Source organism: Plectropomus leopardus, chromosome 9, assembly GCF_026936395.1.
Source record: "Plectropomus leopardus strain MGB_pleo_1.0 chromosome 9, ASM2693639v1, whole genome shotgun sequence".
NCBI classification, from domain to species: domain Eukaryota; kingdom Metazoa; phylum Chordata; class Actinopteri; order Perciformes; family Serranidae; genus Plectropomus; species Plectropomus leopardus.
The window spans coordinates 20,645,809-20,666,012 of NC_142184.1; the positions used below are offsets into that span (position 1 = coordinate 20,645,809).

A 20,204-nucleotide genomic window follows, 5' to 3' on the forward strand; every position below is an offset into this window, starting at 1 on the left:
AGGTCCACACCTCTTTCTATCTTTCTTGATTGTTTTCATCTCTCTTGCTCTTATGAATAACAAAAAAAAAAAAAGATTTTAAGATTATTACAAAAACTTATTCGGCGAAATCTACCGTTATAATAAGAATATGAATTATTTTGTTTGCTCATCGTGGATTCCTGGGTGGTTGGGGAACGGGGTGGGTAGTTTATTGAGTGTTTTTTTTTTCTCCTATTTTTACTTATTTTTATTATGACTACTTCTTCCTCTTCATTTGGGTTAATTCCTCCTTATTTTCTGTTTATTTAATTTTATTATATTTACTTTTATTATTATTATTATTTATTTATTTATTGTTTTATTCTAATTTTTTTTTATTTAGGGCTTTCAGGCCCTTGCTGTGTCTGATCTGCTTTGTCCTGTGTACACTGTCAGGTTTAGGGGGGTGGGGGGTTGCGGATGGGTTATCAAAAAAAAAAAAAAAAGAATTATTTTTGTTTGCCTGCTTTTGTTTCTGTCTGTATCCATTCTTTTTTCTTTTCTTTTCTGTTTTTTTAACTAAAGATTTGGATTGATTTATGTATTGATATTATGATTATTTCTTAGTATTTTTTATGTTTTGTGTAGAATGTCAATTTTTCGTGCTCTCATGTGTGTTTGTGTTCTTGTTTGTCTGACTTATTTTGTACATATTTTTGTTAAAGCTGTGGAAAAAAGCGTTCCTTCCATTGTCAAAACAGAACTTCCTTTTCATCTAATCCTTTTCTTTGACAAGTAGATAATTTAATTAAGCATATGCAAAGCAAATCCTGTGGTCTATGGTCTTCTCAGCCTTTTTTCTTAATATTGTAGGAGTCACAGGGGGCATTTTACAACAAAACCAGTTAATTTACTTTTTAAACTTTAACTACAATGTACTGACAAAACTATTTAATGAAAAGTCATTTGCATTTTCCAAAACCCCAAGAATATAACCCCCTTTGGCTATTTGAGACAATTTAAAAGGTACAGATTGACAGAGGCCATGGCTAAACCATATATACCCGTATATTTAATATGATTAAAGAAGTACATATCAAAATGTTACATGTTATATCCAACAAAATTATGTATCTTAGATATTCAAATCTTTAACAGTTTTTTAACCACCATCATAACATTCAGCTACTTTTTGAATTTGAGTAAAAGGTTATATATTGTGTTAAACTAACCATAATGTTAAACTTGAGTGTAAAATTGTCATAAATTTGAAACATAAGTATAAAATTGAATTTATCGTAAACATATTGCTTATACATTATAAATTAAGTTAAATGTCCCACATTTTCTAGTACTAATACTTATGACCAAAAAAGCAGTCAGAATAGACATATTTATTTGGCATGTAGTCTAGATATACAGATAAATCATAAAGTGTGAAACAAGTTACAAATAATCAGTATATAAAAATCCATTACAGCTACAGTATTCACAGTTTTTTTGTTTAGTATGTGTATTCCTCTCATTTAGGCAAACATACTTTTGATGAAGAATGTATGCATAAATTTTATATAGATGTGTACGCTGACTGAGAAAATTCGGCTTAAGCTGGAAACAGTTGAATATCAACACCTACACAGATGCAGATATAAAGCCCTAAGTTGCATAACCACATTCAGCTGCGCACAAACACATCTGTGCATTTCAAGTAATCCACAGTTTGCAGATTGTACCGCAGGTCTGCAGTCGCAGCAGGGCTCTGCTGTACAGAACATGAGTGAAAGAGTGAGGAGCCACGCTGTGGAGAGAAGCCAGAGCCAAGGGACACAGACCTCAGAGACGTGACCATGGGTCAGTGACCTCAGCTTTCTAGAAATAGATGTGCTGAAAGCTACTGTCAGAGCACATCACCCTACACCTCCATTTTAATTTGTATCATTGCTCTCTCTCTCTCTCTCTCTTCATGTCATCGACTGATGCTGGTCCTCTCAGTCCAGTGGATCTGCTGCTCTGAAGAGCCCAGCGCCTCTCCCCTTGCGTCCATCCCGCTTCTCTTTCTTTTGGGGAGCCTGGGCAGAGGGAGAGGAGGTGGTGGAGGAGGAATCCTGCAGTGCTTTCCGCGAGAGAAGCTCCATGAACACCGAGTCCATCTGGCGACAGACCTCCTGTGAGATGAAATAAACAACGGTGATGAGAGAGAAAAGACAAAACTCTCTTTGTTCTCTGCTCTCCCTTTGGCTCGAGAGATTCTGAATATGTCTGTACGAAAGCCATAACATACTGTTGATGTTAAATCAGCAATCATTTGGTGCTACTTTCTAATAAGAGATTTTATAAACGTTTGTAAGTTGTAAACCAATCACTTTATGCATATAAATATACTGATGTGAACTGAACTTTTGGGTTTCTAGGTTGTGAACAATCTTTGCATGATTTTATCCTCTTATGGAATATAACTTGATTTGCCTTTTAAGCCCTTTAGTTCATCAGAAAAACCTCTCTAAAGGATCGTTAAGCCTCTCACCCTGTGGAAAAGTGCTGCACAACATCTGGACCGAAATTCATTCATCAGCAACTTGTTGGATTACAACAATTGCAACTACAGACTTGCCCGTCTGTTAATAAGTCATTGAAGGGTTTTACAACACGTATGGCTGCTGCAGCATCTCACACCAAAACAGTCTAGAGAGATAAATAGCACTTTAGGTAAGAGGAAAAAAATGCCCTTAAAAGCCATTATTTACAACTTAAAACCCTCTATAAAAGGGAGCCTTATCGAATAGTGGAAATCTGTCATTTCAAATGAAAGGCAAGACAGACCTTGTCTACTTGAACAGCAAAATCCTCAGAAGACATGTTTTCCTGCTTTCTGTATGGAAAAAGAAAGATGTCAGAAAACAGTGAATATTCATTTTTCACACAAACATAAATCAGTTGTAACGCTGCAATATTCAGTGGTACTCACTCTCTGTGCACATAGGCAGGAGAGTGGCCCCGTCGTGGCTTGCACTGGGGTCCAACGGGAATCTGGAGCATTAACTTTCCACTTGAAGCGATGCCGCCCCCAACTGGCCCAGCTGTTAACCTACTTTTGTCAATCGAACCACCGCTGTTGGCTCTCGGTCGCTCTGCTTTTCTCTGTGTTGGTGCTGCAGATGAGCTGGTGCTGTTGTCAGCTGAGGATCCTGTTTCAAACACTGTAAAACCACTATATATTCTTTAATTCCATTCAGAGACACCACCGCAGCCTCAGAGAGAAGTGATAAACTCTGATAAACATAAAACTTACCATCTTTGATACTGGCGTACTCTGAGTCCACATCTCCCTCTTCAATGATAGGCTCACTGTGACAACAAACACCCTCAGTTAATAATCATTCCACCATCAATTGTATCCAGGTTATGTGTATGAACATCTCTCTTACCCGTCAACCTGTTCCATCGTCATGCATTTCTCGTACACCGGTCCTTGTAATTCGTTCTGGCTGGGGAAGATGCTCTCATGCTGGAGGATGATGTTTTTCACCAGGGCGTTGATCTGAGGCTGCAGGGTGACGACATCATCATCATTAACCCCTCTTACCAGGCTGGGGCCAAAACACACAGCCAGGTTGTAAGGCTGCATCATGTTCTCGTCACTGTACTGAGAAACACTGCAAGCAGGGAGCAGAGACACACAAACCATTATACAATGAAGGACAGATTCATTCATTCATTGTCTGTAACCACTTGTCCTCGTAAGGGCTGAAGCCTAGAGAGGGTCGAAAATTTAAAGTTGAGGCACATAGTGAAAGCTTAAGGACAGAGTGTGATAGCAAGGACATCATGTGGTTACAAAACTTACCAAAATGAAATAAAAATGTACAGGAAATGTCTCTTAGCCTTTGTCAAATTGGTCAAACCTACACAAGAAGCACTAGGAGGCATTGGTGCATAATATGTTGGAGACTGGGATGTCTACATGACCATTGGTGTAGATTTCGGAGGGGGCACAGGGGACTCGTCTCTATCAATATTTAGAAAATGTGCTTTAAATAAAAAACATAAAATCGGCAGAGTACTTTTATTTTGACAAAATAACAGACACTTACACCATAAATTAATGCAGAAAATGCACAAATTGGTGATTAATAATATATATAATAATAAAAAAATAATAATAATATAGCAGAATGCAAGAAATTAAGTATTTCTCAAAATTTTCTTAAAGGGAATCCCCAAACCCCCGTTTCATGTGTGTCCCCCTCAATGTTGAAACAAAAGCTTTGTCCTTGTACATGATGGTGAGTAAATTACGCTACTTCACTTTTTCCTTATTTGTATTGTACGGCCTCTTCTTGACTTCTTGAATTTTATTAAACAAAATTAAACATTTTTAAACAATAAAAAAACTGAAATGAGCAACCCCACTCTGGAAACTAACTGAACCTATACTAAATAAAATAAAATAAAGTAATAGTACAGCTACACTAGTTTGAACTACATTCAATGGGGCTTAATTTTTTTTGGTTTGCTTCTGTTTTGTTGCAATGTAGACACAAAATTTTGTGTGCAAACCTTTTGTCTATTTTTGTGTGATTCTGTATGCTGATGTCTATTTTTGCTTTTGTAGTATCCATCAAATCACTATTAAGTATGTCATAATTTTGCACTAATAAAATATGATACATTTGAACAATTCTGTGATATATTGGCTATTTTGTGAAAAAAAAATCCTAAATTAAAAGTCATAATCCAAGTTTGCCTTATTTTCTTGTGTAAATATGTGCTGCTCTAATAAATACAATGTGAAAGAAAAACCACATCTATCACACTTCCATCAGACAGGTATGAGTCGTTGGTCCTTCCCTCCTCTTAAGAAACATTTTGGTTTTCAGTGACTAACTGACTTTTTGTACATACATATCTTGAATGGTGATGACTACAATACTCACTGATGAAGAAACGCAAAGAGGTATCTCATGACGATGATGACTGGCTCAGGGTAGGAAGAGATGACCATTTTGAGTTGAGCCGCTCTCTCCGCCTCATTCTTTATTTCTGAGAAAGGGCGATGACAGAACGATAAGCTCTTGTTGTACGCTCTTAGTCACGTTCATTTGACATTTCAACACACACACACACACACACACACACACACACACACACACACACACTCACGGGCATGCTCCAGGAGTTGGCTGGTGCTGTCGATGGGGAAGAGGGGATTCTCCAGTCTTCTGAAGTAGAGCTTCAGCACTCCAGCGACAGAGTCCAGGTCATATCTCCGCTCAGCCAGGGGGTCCTCTCCTGCAGGAGAAGCCAACAGCACACTGCCCCACATTATTAATGCTCCACACAGTGAGGGGGGCTGTTTTTTAAAAACAGGTTTACAGGTCATGCACACGTACACAAAAACACACATGCCTACCTCGCTCAAATGCATCCCTCAGGTTGTTGACCTCCATCTGAGCCCCCGGCACTCTGAATATCCCTTCATGGTGAAGGCCTGATACGACAGACAGATTATTAGGGTTCATCAGTCCTCTTACATAGCTGAGTAGTTTTAGATACAAATTAAAGCCACTATGTGTACAATTTCAACAGCATTAAAGAATCTTTAAAAAGGTCTACAGTGAAGGATTTGGGGTCATCTGACGATGAAGATGCAAAATGTAAACTTCTCCTGTGTGCCAACTATGTAGGAAAACTACAGAGGCCAACTTGAAAACATGTATGGTCCTACCTAAACAAACTGTTTAATATGTCCATTCAGGGCTACAGTAGAACATGACAGATTCTGTGAGAGAGGACCGACTCCGTACGTAGATATAAACAGGTCATTCTAATGTAACAAAAACACAACTAAACATTAATGCAGTAAAGTCTGTAGTTTAAGAAATGCAGTTTAAGAAAAAAGTGCAAATACAGCAGACAGTAGTAATACTGTGTTGTGGCAGAAGGCCATATGTAAACAATATTCTGTCACTATATCCCCCTAAATCCCACATGCTGGACCTTTAAATTATACTTATAGGACACTGTGGTCCACAATGCAGCTTTTTAATATGACCACTGGTGCTGCTAAGGCTGGGAATTAAATCAAACTCTATCCAGTGGCTTCAAGTCTCACAGTAATTGTTAGTATGACTTTTTTTTCATCATAGTTGCAATGCAAATAGTTGCAGTCTTGAATACTCACCATTGAGGTTTATAAAGCAAATACAACTTTCCACGACAATTGGAATCTGTTGTCCTGATGCCTGACGGGAACAAATTTAGTGGTTAATTTCACAAACTTCAACAGTCAACATTGATAACTGATGTGCTGGAAAAGGAAAACTAGATTGAAAATCTCAAGAGAGAAAAGCTGACGGAGGAAATTGTGAGATAGTGGGATCATGATACCTGTATAAAGGATAGCATGTCACCATTGAAAAGTTTGTGGTTGTGCAACAAATTGCCACTTGAGTGATTCCTCCTGATACGCATCGACTTTCCATTGTGCCTGCAGAGCCAGAAACCATAATGTGAAGACACAGTGAAACCCCATTATGTTACAATTGTGTATCAAGCTGCATAGGTCAAAATAAAACCAGGAACACACATCTGTACCTCAACTGATGTCCATTTGATGCTCCTGCTGAGATGGAAAAAAACACATAGCGAAAAAGAGAAGAGGAAATATACCAGAATAAATAAAAAATAACCATATACCTTGCCTACAGGTAAAAAAAAAAAAAAAAAAAAGGAAATTCAATTTAGTGAAGAATAATAGCTCACAATGCATCAATTGCAATGACACTTTGGGTCAGCAGGTTTGTTTGTTTTTTTTCATTGTTTTGTGTTAAATGCAGAAGTGATACCTTTTTCCACAGCCACTTTCAGTTGGTCATGTTTGGCCTGCAGTTTAGATACCAGAGAACTGCCTAAGAGGTACTCTTTTACTCTCTGTAAAAGAAATCAGATGCGATTTATCGCCATTGTCATGCTGTCACCATCAGTCACTGTCATGTCTCGTCATAATTGTCAACCAAAACCCAAGCAAAACACACGTCTGCATACCATTAAAAACCTCCTCTAAACAGTGTGCTATTCTGGTTTAATACTTTAAAAGAGTGACTCACAGTGAAGTAGAGGTTTTCTATCTCCTGCATGTTGGCCCTGCGGCGGGCCACACTGGGCTTTACTGTTAGGTTCTCAGTGCTGCCCTCCTGAGACGAACCACTGCCAGGCTCCAGATCATCATCCCCGATACTCTCCAGCAGGGACGACTGAGCTGTCAACATGCTCTCATTAGCCTGTATGACAGTGGCAGAGACAGTATCTGAATATCATGCTTTGGCAATACTGCACTCAATTATGTTCATTCCCATGGACTTATTCTTGAATTTTGATGATGCCCTGACACTGGTGCAAGTTCCCATGGCGATGGTGAACTGACAATGTAACTGCACTAATGCTGCATTCAAGTTCCTGTTAAAAGGTCAGAATTACAATTTCAGCATGTGAATTATGGTACTGTGGAAAAACCCAGAAATGAGTTAGCATTTTGCACTTCTGGTTCCCTTGTTTTAAAGTTAAGGTTAAACGAATAAGATGAGGACTGTGATTTACACAAGTGTAAAACATTTTCACTTTATGTTCCACGACATAAAAACCCTACTCATGAATTCTGAAGCTTTTACGCGTCTTAAAAAAGGGGGTTGCTATCACACAGCTTCATGAGACTGCAGAGGTTGTCTGTGACAATAAATGTCATCATGCCAAACACAAACACTCCCGGGTGGCCACCACTTAACTGTTGGTATTTGTTGGATTTTAGGTTGTGATGTCAACTGACCAAAATTTCAGAACATCTAATGCCAACATCAATTTGACGTAGAATACTGACGACAGATGACATTGATATTTTGTCAATTGTGTAGTTAAGTAACTAAATCCAACATCTTCAAAATTTTGTTGTAGAATTACATTTAGTTGTGAAGTATGGAGAACAAAAATCAGTGTTTGCAAAATATAATAATTTTAATGTCCACACAATGTGAAATTCTAAACGCTGTTAGATGTTTAAAATATCACCAACAGGATATGCATTCCAACTTAAATTTACCATTTGCCTGACAAAAGAGTCCAACGTGTTTCTGATGTCATACTAACATCTGGTTCCAGATGAGCTTAGTAGTGGTGACGTTCAGGTCATGTGACCATGGTTTAGTTTATTTGTAGCCTAACATTTTCTTTTTACTTCTGGTGTTTGCATTTATGCTTCAAAAATCATAAGGTGGTCTTATTTTGTGAAGATTATCTAGCTTAATAAAACTCGTAAGTATCATAATTTTTCTTTTGCCACAGGACCTTTTTTTTTTTTGCAATAATCCAAACTGGCTTTTTGAAGAGGGAACCAGCGATATTAACTTCTAGGTTGGTCTAAAAAACATCATCCCTGCAGCACTCTATACAAACAACTGATGAAATATGATGGGCAGGGTCAATCTGGACTCCACCTGTTAGTGACTCACACTAATATGGTCAAAAAGGCCTTTAATTGGACACATCCCTGCCATGAAATGAAGGCTTGCTGTCTAAATTTTGATGAATTTCAATCTAAAAATTGAAGACTTATTAAGTTGGATACTTTTGGTTGTTTTTTGTCAAGTTTAAAAGCTTGACATAATATCTTTACTTGAACACAAAAAAAAAGTGCCAAGGGTGGTGTGATGTACTCTACCTCCTCCGTTTCCTGAGTGACTACTTTCAGTCTGGTTTGTATCTGCTTGAATCTGGTCTCCAGCTCAGATGTCATCTCACCCTCCGCACTGACCTCGGAAACCTGAGAGACACATGAGACTTTAGAGTTGATGCTGAATTACTAAATAATCTTACACACACACACACACACACACACACACACACACACACACACACACACACAAAAAAAAAAAAAATACAGACCTGGTCTCCATCATGGGGCTGATAGGGAAAGCGAAGGGGCATACAGAAGGTGTTATAGTGGTCCTGCAGGAGAGTGTCTCTGTCTCGGCTCTGGTCCAGTCCAGACACGGTGGTTTGGAGCTGCTGCAGTCCCGTGCTAAGGTTCTCTTGGGTCCGCCATCGTCTGGACAGGTAAGCCTGCATCACCCGGCTTAAAGAGAGGTGGTACCCAACATCTGCACACTGAGGGAGACATTTAACATTTCAGTCAATACCCTCTAAATAACTTGGAAGCTTTTATAACAACAGCACATCATTAAATATGATATCTTGAGAGATACCTGGTCAAATGTCACACTTTGTTCCAATGCTTTCAAGTTTCATGATTACCCCAATGGGGCAATGGTAGTCAATGTCAAAAAGAGAAAAACTGATGATGCACTCACATCTATGAGATTAGTGATGTCTTGGAGGTAATACTTATTCATGGAGGCATTGGCTGCGGCCAAGTTTAGGAGGTATTCATTTCGGGCCTTGCTGCACTTAAGGTTGATCTCTTGGACCTTACCCTGTCTCTATGGCACACAAACAATTATCAGAAGAGGTGAAATAGACATACAGTATATCGACATGCATCAGGGTTCCCACACATTGTTTAAAATCTTTATAACCTCCAAAATATTTCCGTTTTCCTTGACTTTCCATAGTTTGATATGGACACTTTATAGCAACCATCAGGTGCCATAAGCTCCTACTCCAGTGTTCTATGCCGTAAGGCAGAAACTGGAGCAAAAATATAGCATGGAGTGTGCTTGTGTCTACATATACAATAAATACAAAGTGGGCCACTTCCTCCCTGTTGCCAATATGTCACGTTTTAGTGCAGATCTTACATCTCAAGCCGATTATTATATTTGTCCATATTAAACACAGACTTCCCTGGTATTTGTGAAAAAGCAAACTGCTGGCCCTTGCTAACTTTACTTGCTAGTTAGATATTCCTGCTGCCAGGCAGCTGCATATGCCAATCATATAAAATGAGTGACATTTGGACACTCACAAACCGCATCGCTAGATCTTCAATTAGAAATAAAGGACATGTTATGGCATTAGCCAATTCAAAATATTGTGTTTGTTCCAAAGTATTGCCAGGCCTAGAAAACAGCTTCTCTAATTTCAAAACTTATTTTAGAAATGTCATGACCTTGGGAACCCTGATGCATGCACAAAACACTACACATGACAGGATATTTACTTTTTCTATCAACCTCTCCAATTTCTTAGCACTCTGTTTCTGCTTTTCCTCTTGTTTCTCTGCCTCCTTCAGTTTCCCCTCTGCACACACATAGTCAGAGTGGTACTGGTAGTATGTCCGCCATGTCTGCACACAAGCACATATAACAGTCCTTTACTTTATTTGTTTAGGGGAACATAAAATGTTTTGGGCAGCTGGTTTCTCACTCACAGTCTGTAGCTCTGTGGTAAGCTTGAGCAGTCCATCCTGCAGCTGGGTACAGATGTCTTTACTCTGGAAACAGGGTGCAGAGTAAAAATAACCACAAAGTGAGATGGTATAAAACGGAAGGAACACAACAAGCAACAAATGATTTACTGTTAAGAGTTCAAGGGAAATGCAGGGGTTAGAGTGAGAAAAGGAAAATGGTAGTGAAGCAGTCAGGCAAATTGCGCTGTACATGCACAGACTAGTCCCGACTGCCTAATGAAAGACTATGTCTGTGCTTGGTGGGTGCCAGTGCCAATGTTCGTACCTTTCTGGCAAGGCGCTGTGTGTATTCCAGGCAGTGTGTGAGGGGCTGGATGAGAAAGTTGCTGCAGTGCTCACTCAGTCCATTGTGGTCCTTACTTTCTTGGCGGGTGTAGGACAGCAGAGCCAGCCAGACCTGGGCCACCGAGTGACTACTGGGCTCCTTCCTGAGCAAGACGCAAGATAATTTTGTAAGATACAACCAGGAATGCTTCGCAACAGTGTCCTCATAGGAACTGTTGATTTAGTACATTATGTGCTAAATTGCCTTTACCTCTTGATCCTCGAAGTGAACCTTTCAGCGAGTTTTTCAAGAGAACGGGCGTACTCATTTTCAATCTCCCCCCGCCGCCGCAGGTAGTCTGTCAGGTCCTGCAGCTGCTGGCTCTTTTGCTCAAGTTGCAAGTCTAACACCTTCAGCTGGTCTACAAGCTGGCAACGCACCTCTGAACGGGAAAAATAGAGGGTATGAAAGAATAACAACACATACAAGAGAATGAGACTCATTCTGAAACCCTTGCTGTGGGTGAGAAACGGATTCTACATATAATTTTCCCCCACAAAAACACATGCTGATCATAGTTTAGATGGGGTGTGATAAAGAGGGAGGGGTTGTTAAACTGGTGCAACTAAAAGTAATTACCTTTGATTTGCGTGTCATAGTCCACCGTGCCGACCCTCTCCTTCCGGAGTTTCACATGTGAAGTCATTGTTGCTCCAGTTGGGTGGAATTCTGGATAAAGAAAGTGAATATCTCACCACGTTGTATGAAATATCAGCTGCTCATAGTGATTTTTTTGTGTGCATAAGTAAATGTCAAGGTCTTCTGCACCCAAGCATGCCTCCTGTCTCCTCCAACTTTCACACTCTTAGCACTTAACCCTGCCCCCCTGCCCCCCACAACAGAGCATGCTAACTTCCTCCTGCCACAGAAAGAGTGAAAAGAGCATGTTCAGCTTACTGTAACACATCTCTTCAAACTGGTAAGCCGTCCACTGCAATGCTCTGCTGAACGGCAGGCAACTACAAAACCAGTTGGCATGTGCTGCCTGCTGCACGGGTCATGCTGCAGAATTGCATGAGTTGCAAAAATAGCTCTAGCAACATCGTAGCTGCCCTAAAAATAGGGTGAACCACAAGGCATACAACTCTGTGGGGATGTTTGATCTCAAGAGTACAGGTGGTTCTACCCATGACATATGACATGAAACAGAAAATCCAGCTGCTTTCCGTACACTTATTCGTGATACTCTACTAACTGGATGACTAAGAACCTTATCACAAAGTGTATTCAGTTTCTTTAGGCTAAAGAAATTTGGTTGGTAGGTTTATCTGACTGAGTACAGGCTTTTGACAGAATAAACATCACTGAAAGACATTTATTTGAGAGACTTTGGTTTTGGTTACGTGACATATTCATCATAGTATTTGACAGAACCCAACAGTGCAAGACATAACAAGTCATCTAAACACATGATCATTCATAGGCCTTTGACTAATTGAGAAAGAACTTAGTCACTGATGTCTGCAAAATATAATTTATGAGGACGACATTTTGTGCTCATCAGAAAGGGGAAGAGCAGGGTGTTTTCTTGCTGGATCATAGCCCTTTGTGCACAATCACCACACAAATTCTCTCTTTTTACCCCTTGACTTCCCCTTTTTTCAAAAGCCAAACATCACTCATCAGCATTCTCTTCAGCTGAACTCTCTGCTCCTTTCCTACGGAGACATTTACCAACTGACCTGCTAAAATGAGTCTGCTGCATGACAGCAAAACCAAAACTCGTTGTAGAAAGGAGACTGAGGAGAGTGTCTCATTTTTCCAGCCTATGTCACCCTTTTCCATTCATTCTTTCTCTGTGTGATCAGCAACGAATCACAACCTCCTGTCGTCACAATCTGCTTCAATACTTTATAATATAAAGATATACTCCTAAACTTATACAGCAACTGGTTCTCTTCATTTGCTATTCCAGCGAGTCTGGGTGTTTCTCTTTGAGTTTCCACAAGTAGAAACACATTTAGATGCTGCCTGAGCCATGAGACATTAATGGCCTAAGGGCTATTTCTGAAGCCAATAATAACGATCCTTCATAAGAGCACTTGCTTCGCAGTACAAACACTTATTAGAGCTAAACTGACAACCTGTCTCATTTTGGTAATACAGGTCAGCGAAAAGAAATCAATAAAAAATTCATGCATCCACAAATGGAGTCCTACCTGATGGGGAGCAGTTTTGACTGGTGTCTTCTCCAGACTGAGGCAGCTAAATAATGCCAGTTAATAGCACAGTAAGCTCTCAACTGTTTCACCTCCCCCTCACATTGGACACGGATGGATGTGGGTGGAGTGGAAGTCATCTCTCTGACTCTCTCTCACTCACTGCTCTCTCTTTCTCAACGATCACCACACTCACACATTCATTTTGAGGCATCAGTGTGTGATTGTGTAAGTGTGGTGGGGAGTGAAAAACCTTAGAGTCTTTCGCTCTTACTGCCTCTTGAACTCCACAGCAGGTTTTCAGCCCAATCAAACAGCAGCTGTTTTCACTGATTAGTCCCTCTGCACTGGTTATTCACGGGCTAGTATGTGAAATTAGTTGCTATTGTGTTCAGTTGATGGAAAAAAAGACTCCTGAATTATTCTTAGCACAAGACTGGCAGCCTGTAAAATCCACAATTTGCTTGAATACTTTATGACCACAGTTTATGATGACTAATGCATGGCTTGCAACTGTGGAAACACCTAACGTCAAACAGTTACACAAAAGCTAAAAAAAAGAAATTCCGAGAAAATCTCCACTCACTTTCACACATACACTGGGGGTTTTAAAAACGTGAAACAATTCGCTGCTACTAAATAATTTATCTGATCACCGTGGCAGACATGTTTTGAACAGCAGCAGCGTTGTCGTCTTCTCTCACCTCTGTTAAGTGTTTAAATGGTATGAAGGTGTGAATGTGAGCCATTTCAAATTTATGACAGCTGAACTTGAATGTCATTGTGTATTATTTGCTGTTATCAGTCATGTACTTCTCTCTCACTCCTGTTTCCTTCCTCTAACAGGCAGTGCGATGATGTGTAATCAGCATTTAAAAACCACTTAAACTGACATTGGTTGGCCAGAATGTGCCTTCTGATTAAGGGAAGTTGCTAGTACAAGTGCATTTTTAATTGCTCTTTTGTCTTTTCAGTTTGAAGTTTTTTGCAAATTTTGAATCTTGACATGAGTTCATATCAAACGATTTCCGCAGTTACGTTTAGCTAAGCTGTAAATAAAGAGGGTTTAATCTAGAGATCAGTCATGACAGAAAGTCTTTCAACTTGACTTTATGTTGATTGTCATGCTTTGACTTATCTTAAATCCCCTGGATGTAGCATTATTATCATGACGGCATGTGTTTTTATTTGTAGAAAAATGCAACAACCCTGTTGAAAGCTGGTGCAGTATGTTGTAGGTGTAATTTTCACAGCAGACATTTTGACTTGTCAAAGTAGGAAAAGTAATTAATCACATCAACAATGACTCAGTTCCGTTTACTGTTCCTTTAAGCGGAGACAGGTCTACTCATGACTTCAGCCCAGTGAGCCAGCATGGACATCACCAGGGCCTCCCCTGAATGGAATGCAGCCATCATTAATGATTTTTTATTGATTTATTTATTATTGACTAGACCTGTGCTTTTTTTCTAGTATAACTTGTTTAAATGTCTGTTGTGAAAAGTGTTTGATGTGGGCTAACAGTGAGCAATTCTGTATGTCACAGTGTCTTTTTGGCTGCCACCACCAGGAGACGTCAAAGCTGGAAATAGTCAGATCCTACACATACTGAAGGGGCTAGTTCATTATCAATGGAAACCTTTACTAGGGCTCTTGTGTACCTCTATGACTGTGTAAAACAAAAGTAATATTTGTAACAGTTGAATTAAAGAGTAACCTCTTCACTGTCTATGTAAATGGTATTATTATACATCTTGACAATAAAATTACAACATTTTAACTAAATACATCTAGACATTTCATTGACCTCATCACTGCACAGTGGCGACGGACAGCTCAACCATTTGCCCACAACAGTTGACTGTTATCAGAACTTACTGGTTTATACTCAGCAATAAATGACTAAAGCTGCGTTCCCACCAGTTTGATTTGATTTAGTACCCATAGATCAATATGTCATCCGTATGGACATGTACCTAAACATAGATGTGTTTTTTACACTGCAGACAGTACTCTTTGATGCAGATAGGGTTGTTACCAGATGTAATAGCCGCATTACTGCTCCATCCAGCACTCGCTGTGTTTCCTATTCACCGATGATGCAGAAAAATGTCTGCACATTGCGATCGTCCACAGGACAGAGTTGTGCGACATCTTCAGCACATAAAAGAAACGGGCTGAAGTGTTTACAGCAGAGCAGGGGTGTAGTGTTGCTGGAGCGTGCAGAAATGACGTGCCGCCACTTTTTTTCCCTCTGAGGGAAGAAATGGAATTTTCGCAGTTTGCATAAACTGGTTGAAATTCATAAACATTTTTTAAGCACATGAAGTGGAAAGAAATGAAATGTCATGGAAGAGAGTCCGTAAAAATGGTCAAAGTAACAAATATTGACATTAAAAGGTCTGTTAAATGAATAACAATGTTAATTCATGCATTACATAACATGCTTGAAAAAATTTCACCTTAAAAGTTGCTGGTAATTTCCAGTGGTAGCCCTTGTGCAGCAAAGTCAATTACATAGTTTTTTTTGTTGTTTTTTTTTAAATCTATGGCTACTAACAATCACCGAATAAAGATGAAAAGGCAACAAAACATATTTGCATCTTATCGTTACTGCTGACAAATGTATGCCAACTTGCCACAACAAGAAAAGTGTTGACTCTCTACCAATCAACCGACTGCAAAGTTTCTAGCTCAACCTTTTATTATCAGATCAATTTGCTTAGTATCCCAACAGAGAGGTGATGGAAAAACAGTCCAGAACGGAGTACAGTTCTATTGGTACCATCCACAACTTTTGATAATGCAAATGCAAAAATAACCGTTCTAATGTGCAACAACCTGAACTAAACCAGACTGCTTCGTGGAAACAAGGTTTACGCAGCTTTTATGATCAATGACTGAAAGAAAAAAATTGTGATGCGAAAGGTATTATTTGAAAGATTTATTTGTCGTAATTCTGTTAAATAATTAAGAGGCCAAATTGAGACAACTTGAAAAGTAGAAGTTGTTTTCAATTCTCTAAATCTAACAGAGCTTTGGGCCACTTTTGGTAATGACAACATCCCACCCAATAAAAACACTGAGACCAGTAATTAATTTTAGTTTCGTTTAGATAACACCCCGGTTGACGTCATTACTAAGACTCTTCGTTCATCACTGCAGTGGAAAATGAGATTTAAGAAAAACCTCTGATGGAAATGTTGTAATGGCTTTGACGCAGAGATAGTCAGTTTGTAAAGCCAGAGATACTGTCAAATTGAGATAAAAAGAGGAAGTGAAGAATAAATTTAAAAATGTCTACGACTGCGGTGTCACTGTGAATCAGACGAAGAATCTTTAACGTCTGTGCTTTCCGTTGCCTCGCTGACTTCACTCAACTCTTTGCTCTCTCCTCCGCTGTCTCTCTCGTTCTCTCTCTCCTGGTCCCCAGACCCCGACGGGCTTTGGCCAGACGGTGCCTCCTGGCCCGAAACACGCACTCCAGGCTTTCTCAGCTTTGGGACATATTAACAGAAACACAAAATTCAAAGTTAGTCTGCTCATCTGTGTTCAGTGATGTTACATGTCCCCTATAGATTTGAGGAACTAGTGAAAATAATGTCAGTGTAGCACCAACATGTGTTGACATAGCAAATAAACACAGAAAATTAAGTCACCTCATCAGCCATGTGGGCTAGGTCTCTCTTCATGGCATAGGCATCTTCCCCATCTGCGTAGTATTTAGGCTCTACCTCGCTAATCCTGTGGAGGATCAATATATCACATCAGTTACAGTCAGAACAGAAATGTAAAAGTCAGAGCTGTAGCTGCTATTGAGGATGCTGAGGTCATATCCTTTGCATCTTTTTACTCAGAATTTGGGGGTTTCAGAAACCTGGAAGGAGTTTTGTTTTTTATACAGAAATTTCAGTGTTTTAAAGGCCTAATATATTGATTGGTGACTAATTTTTAGGCCAAATATTATGTTACATTATGTTGGGAACTAAAACTTTACACAGTATTTGATTTTAAACTAAACCTGATAAATAGGGTGCTGCAGGATTAAGTCCTAAAACCTGGAAATGTGTTTGCATTTTTTCAATTCTGGTTTATTTATCTCAAAGTCAGTGAGATTTTATAAATGGGTCTTTGGTTGGATGTCTGAAATCTTATCCGAGAGATTATTTTCTCCAGTAATCCAAAATCCAATGGACAAATCCCAATAACTTTTTGTTGAGGAAATCAAGGTGAAAACAAATTCCAAGTTAGTCAACAAAAAAAACGTCATTCCTGCAGAACTATCTAAAAGAGAAAAAATCCCAAATAACTGGCAACATTTAGAGATTTCACTTTTGGTGTCTGGAACCTTTGAGGGGAACTTGAACTTATGACTAAGTCCCCAAGCAAAGTTTGCACTACCTACTACTTACATTTGATTTATAATTATTATTTCTGAGCTACCAGACATCTATGCCGCCTTTGTGCTGCAAATTCTTGTCACCTCTCAGTCGGCAATACCAGCTGTAGGCAGATACCACTTTATACATAAACAGACTTACTGGAATTTGAGAGTATTTGAGTACAGGTGCAGGGCTGCTCGGTTGCTGCGGTGGAGAGAAAAGTTTGGTAAGTCCCTTGAAAACAATCACACAAAGTCAGAACCTGTGCACAAAGACAAAATGCACACTTAGCCAACAGCACCTTTTACGAACATGAAGTGAGACATATTTAGCATTGAAGTTTTCTATCATGGCCCGGCTGGCCTGGTCCATCAGCTTCTGAGCCAGGCCAAGACGTCTGTGGGAGCGCTTCACAGCCTGGAAGACACAGATGAGGGTTTTGTTGTCCCAGAGAACCAAATAAAATATCTCTGTACTATAAAACATGTAAGACACTGTATATATTATGGATGAGATGTATGAGGTGTCTCTAAGTCCACACTCACAAGAGATGTGATGTGTCCATGAGGTACATCATCAGGGTCCTCCTCCCTATTGACAAAAAATATATTTTTGCAACATATTATATAACTCCTTAGTGCAACTGGTGTCATATGAGTAAATATGTTCACAGATACTCACATTTTTGCCAGCACATATCCCACTATTTTGCCATTTTCGTCCTCTGCAATGTATGAGAGCTGACAAAATACGAACAAACAATAAGTGTCAGACATGCAAAAATCCAGCACTATAAAGGTTTAGATGACAGGAGCAGAGATGTTAGCATAACCAAGAGAAACAGGAAGCACAGTGCACAGTGAATCACCTGAGGCCAGGACAATCCGTGATAGAAATAGTATTTCATCTGGTAGTTTTCTGGAAGACACAGCAGGTTACAGTGCTGCATATTCATAAGGTCCTCCGGCTGAAACAAAAAACTGAGTGTCATAAAAAGGTCCGTGTAACAATGTTAACCCTTAAATCAGCGATATTTGGACAGCTTACGAGCAGGCTGTAGTAGCTATGCTAGCTTAGCTAGCTAGTAGAAACAGCATGGCTGACGAGAGCATTTCAGCACACTTACCCTTGCGTTTCGTATATTCATGTTGTTGGTTGTTTGTTATCTGGGCTGCGGAGAAAGAAATAAAATACACTATACGGATCAATCAATTCATAATAATTACACTACAAGGTTTGAAAGAGTTTGTTTCGCTAGCTAGCTTAGCCGACTTGCACACAGGGAAGGAGGAGGAGGAAGGAGCGTGCCACAATAATGTCAGACATTTCCGGTGTGCGCTGAAACTTCACAGTAAAAGTTGTAACACTTGCGTGAGGAAGGAAAGCATGACATAAAATCACTTTTATTTTGAAGAATACCTTCACGTTGTTAAAAACCCGGATGTTATGTTGTGGATTATACTTCAGAGTCGCACACTTTATACACAAGGTATACTCAACTTGCTTTGCTTGGGGCCCACTTTTGCAAAATGACAGAAGGTCAGGGGCCAGTAGCAAGAGCCCCATACACATTTCTGGGATTTCGGGACATTTCCTGAATTTTAGGACATTTTTTTTTTTAGCGTTTTAGGAAGTTCTAGGATTTCAGCACATTTCTAGTTTTAGGACATTTCTGAGATTTTAGCGTATTTCTGGGATTTTAGGACGTTTCTATAATATTATAACATTAGGGGTTTCCTAATGTAGATCACTTCCTTTTTTCCTGTGAATTAGACGCCGGTTGGGATGATCTGGTTGTTCAAGCAGGACTGGATTTCTAACTACACGAAGCGGGTTACTGCTGCAACGCCCCGTTGTGGATCCATTATGTTGGTTGTTACAACTTTGCTCCACAAAATAAGAATATTAATTAAATACTTCGTGTCTAATTAGCCTACGAGTATTGTGGTCCTGTCAAGTCATTTTATTTATAATCACAAACTGGCCTCAGGGGTCTTTATAATTTAGAACAAGGAAATGATTTAGGGAAACAGTTGCATTTAAGTCTTTGGGTTAAGTTTAGTCAAAGTTCTCAAGGGACTGTCCATGACAATTCACAAGTTTTTATATTCTAATAAGTCTTTCAGGTCTTTATTCTGTGCATTTAAATGATTACTAATTTCTTTCAAGTAGAATGTTTAAAGCTTTCTAGTGTTATTATTCAATGGAAACCAAATCTTTTCTGACCCTGATAACTGAAAGTGAATTGGAAGTCAACAAGGGGCCTATATTATGTTTTTGCCCAGGTTGCCCACTAGTGAGTTCATATTGCCTTGTTTGGTAGACAGCTATAAACTACAAAAATAGTGTACTGTTCTGTGAGTGCTAATGGAGGAACAACAGACCTCTGGGTGTGGAAAACTTGCCATCATAAATATGACTTGTTTAAACAATTTACATCTAAATTTCATATACACAGTTATCTAAATAAATGTTGATTCAGATGGACTTGAATGACTTCAGCAATTACACACAACCTCAAACAACACTGTTTAATTCAAAACATAGAATCCACTATTAAAAAAAACTAACAAACTATACCAAATCTATCAAGAATTTATTTCTGTAAATGACAGATGACAGTCCTTCCGGAGCATATATGAGCCACATTTTTCACATACTATAAAATTCAGTCCTTTTGGTCCAGTCATTTTTTTTTAACTTTAAATCTAAAACCAGGTCTTTTAAAAATCATACTCAGATCTTCATAAACAGTGAACATTATTTAATATATTATTATTATTATTATTATTATTATTATTATTATTATTATTATTATTAGTTAATTTCCTATTCCATCATTCCAGAAAGCCTGTAATGCAAACTGCCCAAAAATAAATAAATAAATAAATAACAAATACATTTATTTGCAGAATTGTATTTGGAATTTAAGTGAACATGTAATTTCAAACGGTACACTT

General features: G+C 39.0%; 2 protein-coding genes across 4 annotated transcripts; both read right to left on the bottom strand.

Moving 5' to 3' along the window:
- Positions 1–1,340: 1,340 nt before the first annotated feature.
- On the bottom strand, positions 1,341–13,125 carry LOC121946830 (rho GTPase-activating protein 4-like). Of its 2 annotated transcripts, none has more exons than XM_042491610.2 (22): positions 12,863–13,125; positions 11,283–11,372; positions 10,914–11,085; positions 10,644–10,806; positions 10,340–10,402; positions 10,130–10,255; positions 9,321–9,449; positions 8,896–9,117; positions 8,672–8,773; positions 7,068–7,241; positions 6,807–6,891; positions 6,556–6,580; positions 6,349–6,448; positions 6,143–6,203; positions 5,372–5,449; positions 5,122–5,250; positions 4,896–5,001; positions 3,387–3,614; positions 3,251–3,306; positions 2,927–3,158; positions 2,782–2,830; positions 1,341–2,126 (listed from the first exon to the last, which is right to left on the bottom strand). In XM_042491610.2, the coding sequence occupies exons 2-22, from the start codon at positions 11,347–11,349 to the stop codon at positions 1,950–1,952; spliced, it is 2,544 nt and encodes an 847-aa protein (XP_042347544.2). In that variant the 5' UTR covers positions 11,350–11,372; positions 12,863–13,125; the 3' UTR covers positions 1,341–1,949. The 2 variants fall into 2 exon arrangements, with proteins under 2 accessions (XP_042347544.2, XP_042347543.2); XM_042491609.2 differs by having other exon boundaries at positions 6,556–6,583; positions 12,863–13,124.
- A 2,423-nt stretch (positions 13,126–15,548) lies between these two features.
- naa10 (N-alpha-acetyltransferase 10, NatA catalytic subuni) lies at positions 15,549–18,580 on the bottom strand. 2 transcript variants are annotated; one of them, XM_088082196.1, is made up of 8 exons: positions 18,371–18,580; positions 18,113–18,211; positions 17,926–17,984; positions 17,790–17,835; positions 17,546–17,661; positions 17,404–17,448; positions 16,520–16,606; positions 15,549–16,366 (listed from the first exon to the last, which is right to left on the bottom strand). In XM_088082196.1, the coding sequence occupies exons 1-8, from the start codon at positions 18,389–18,391 to the stop codon at positions 16,177–16,179; spliced, it is 663 nt and encodes a 220-aa protein (XP_087938322.1). In that variant the 5' UTR covers positions 18,392–18,580; the 3' UTR covers positions 15,549–16,176. The 2 variants fall into 2 exon arrangements, with proteins under 2 accessions (XP_087938322.1, XP_042347654.1); XM_042491720.2 differs by having other exon boundaries at positions 15,549–16,359; positions 16,522–16,606; positions 18,371–18,577.
- Positions 18,581–20,204: the final 1,624 nt, after the last annotated feature.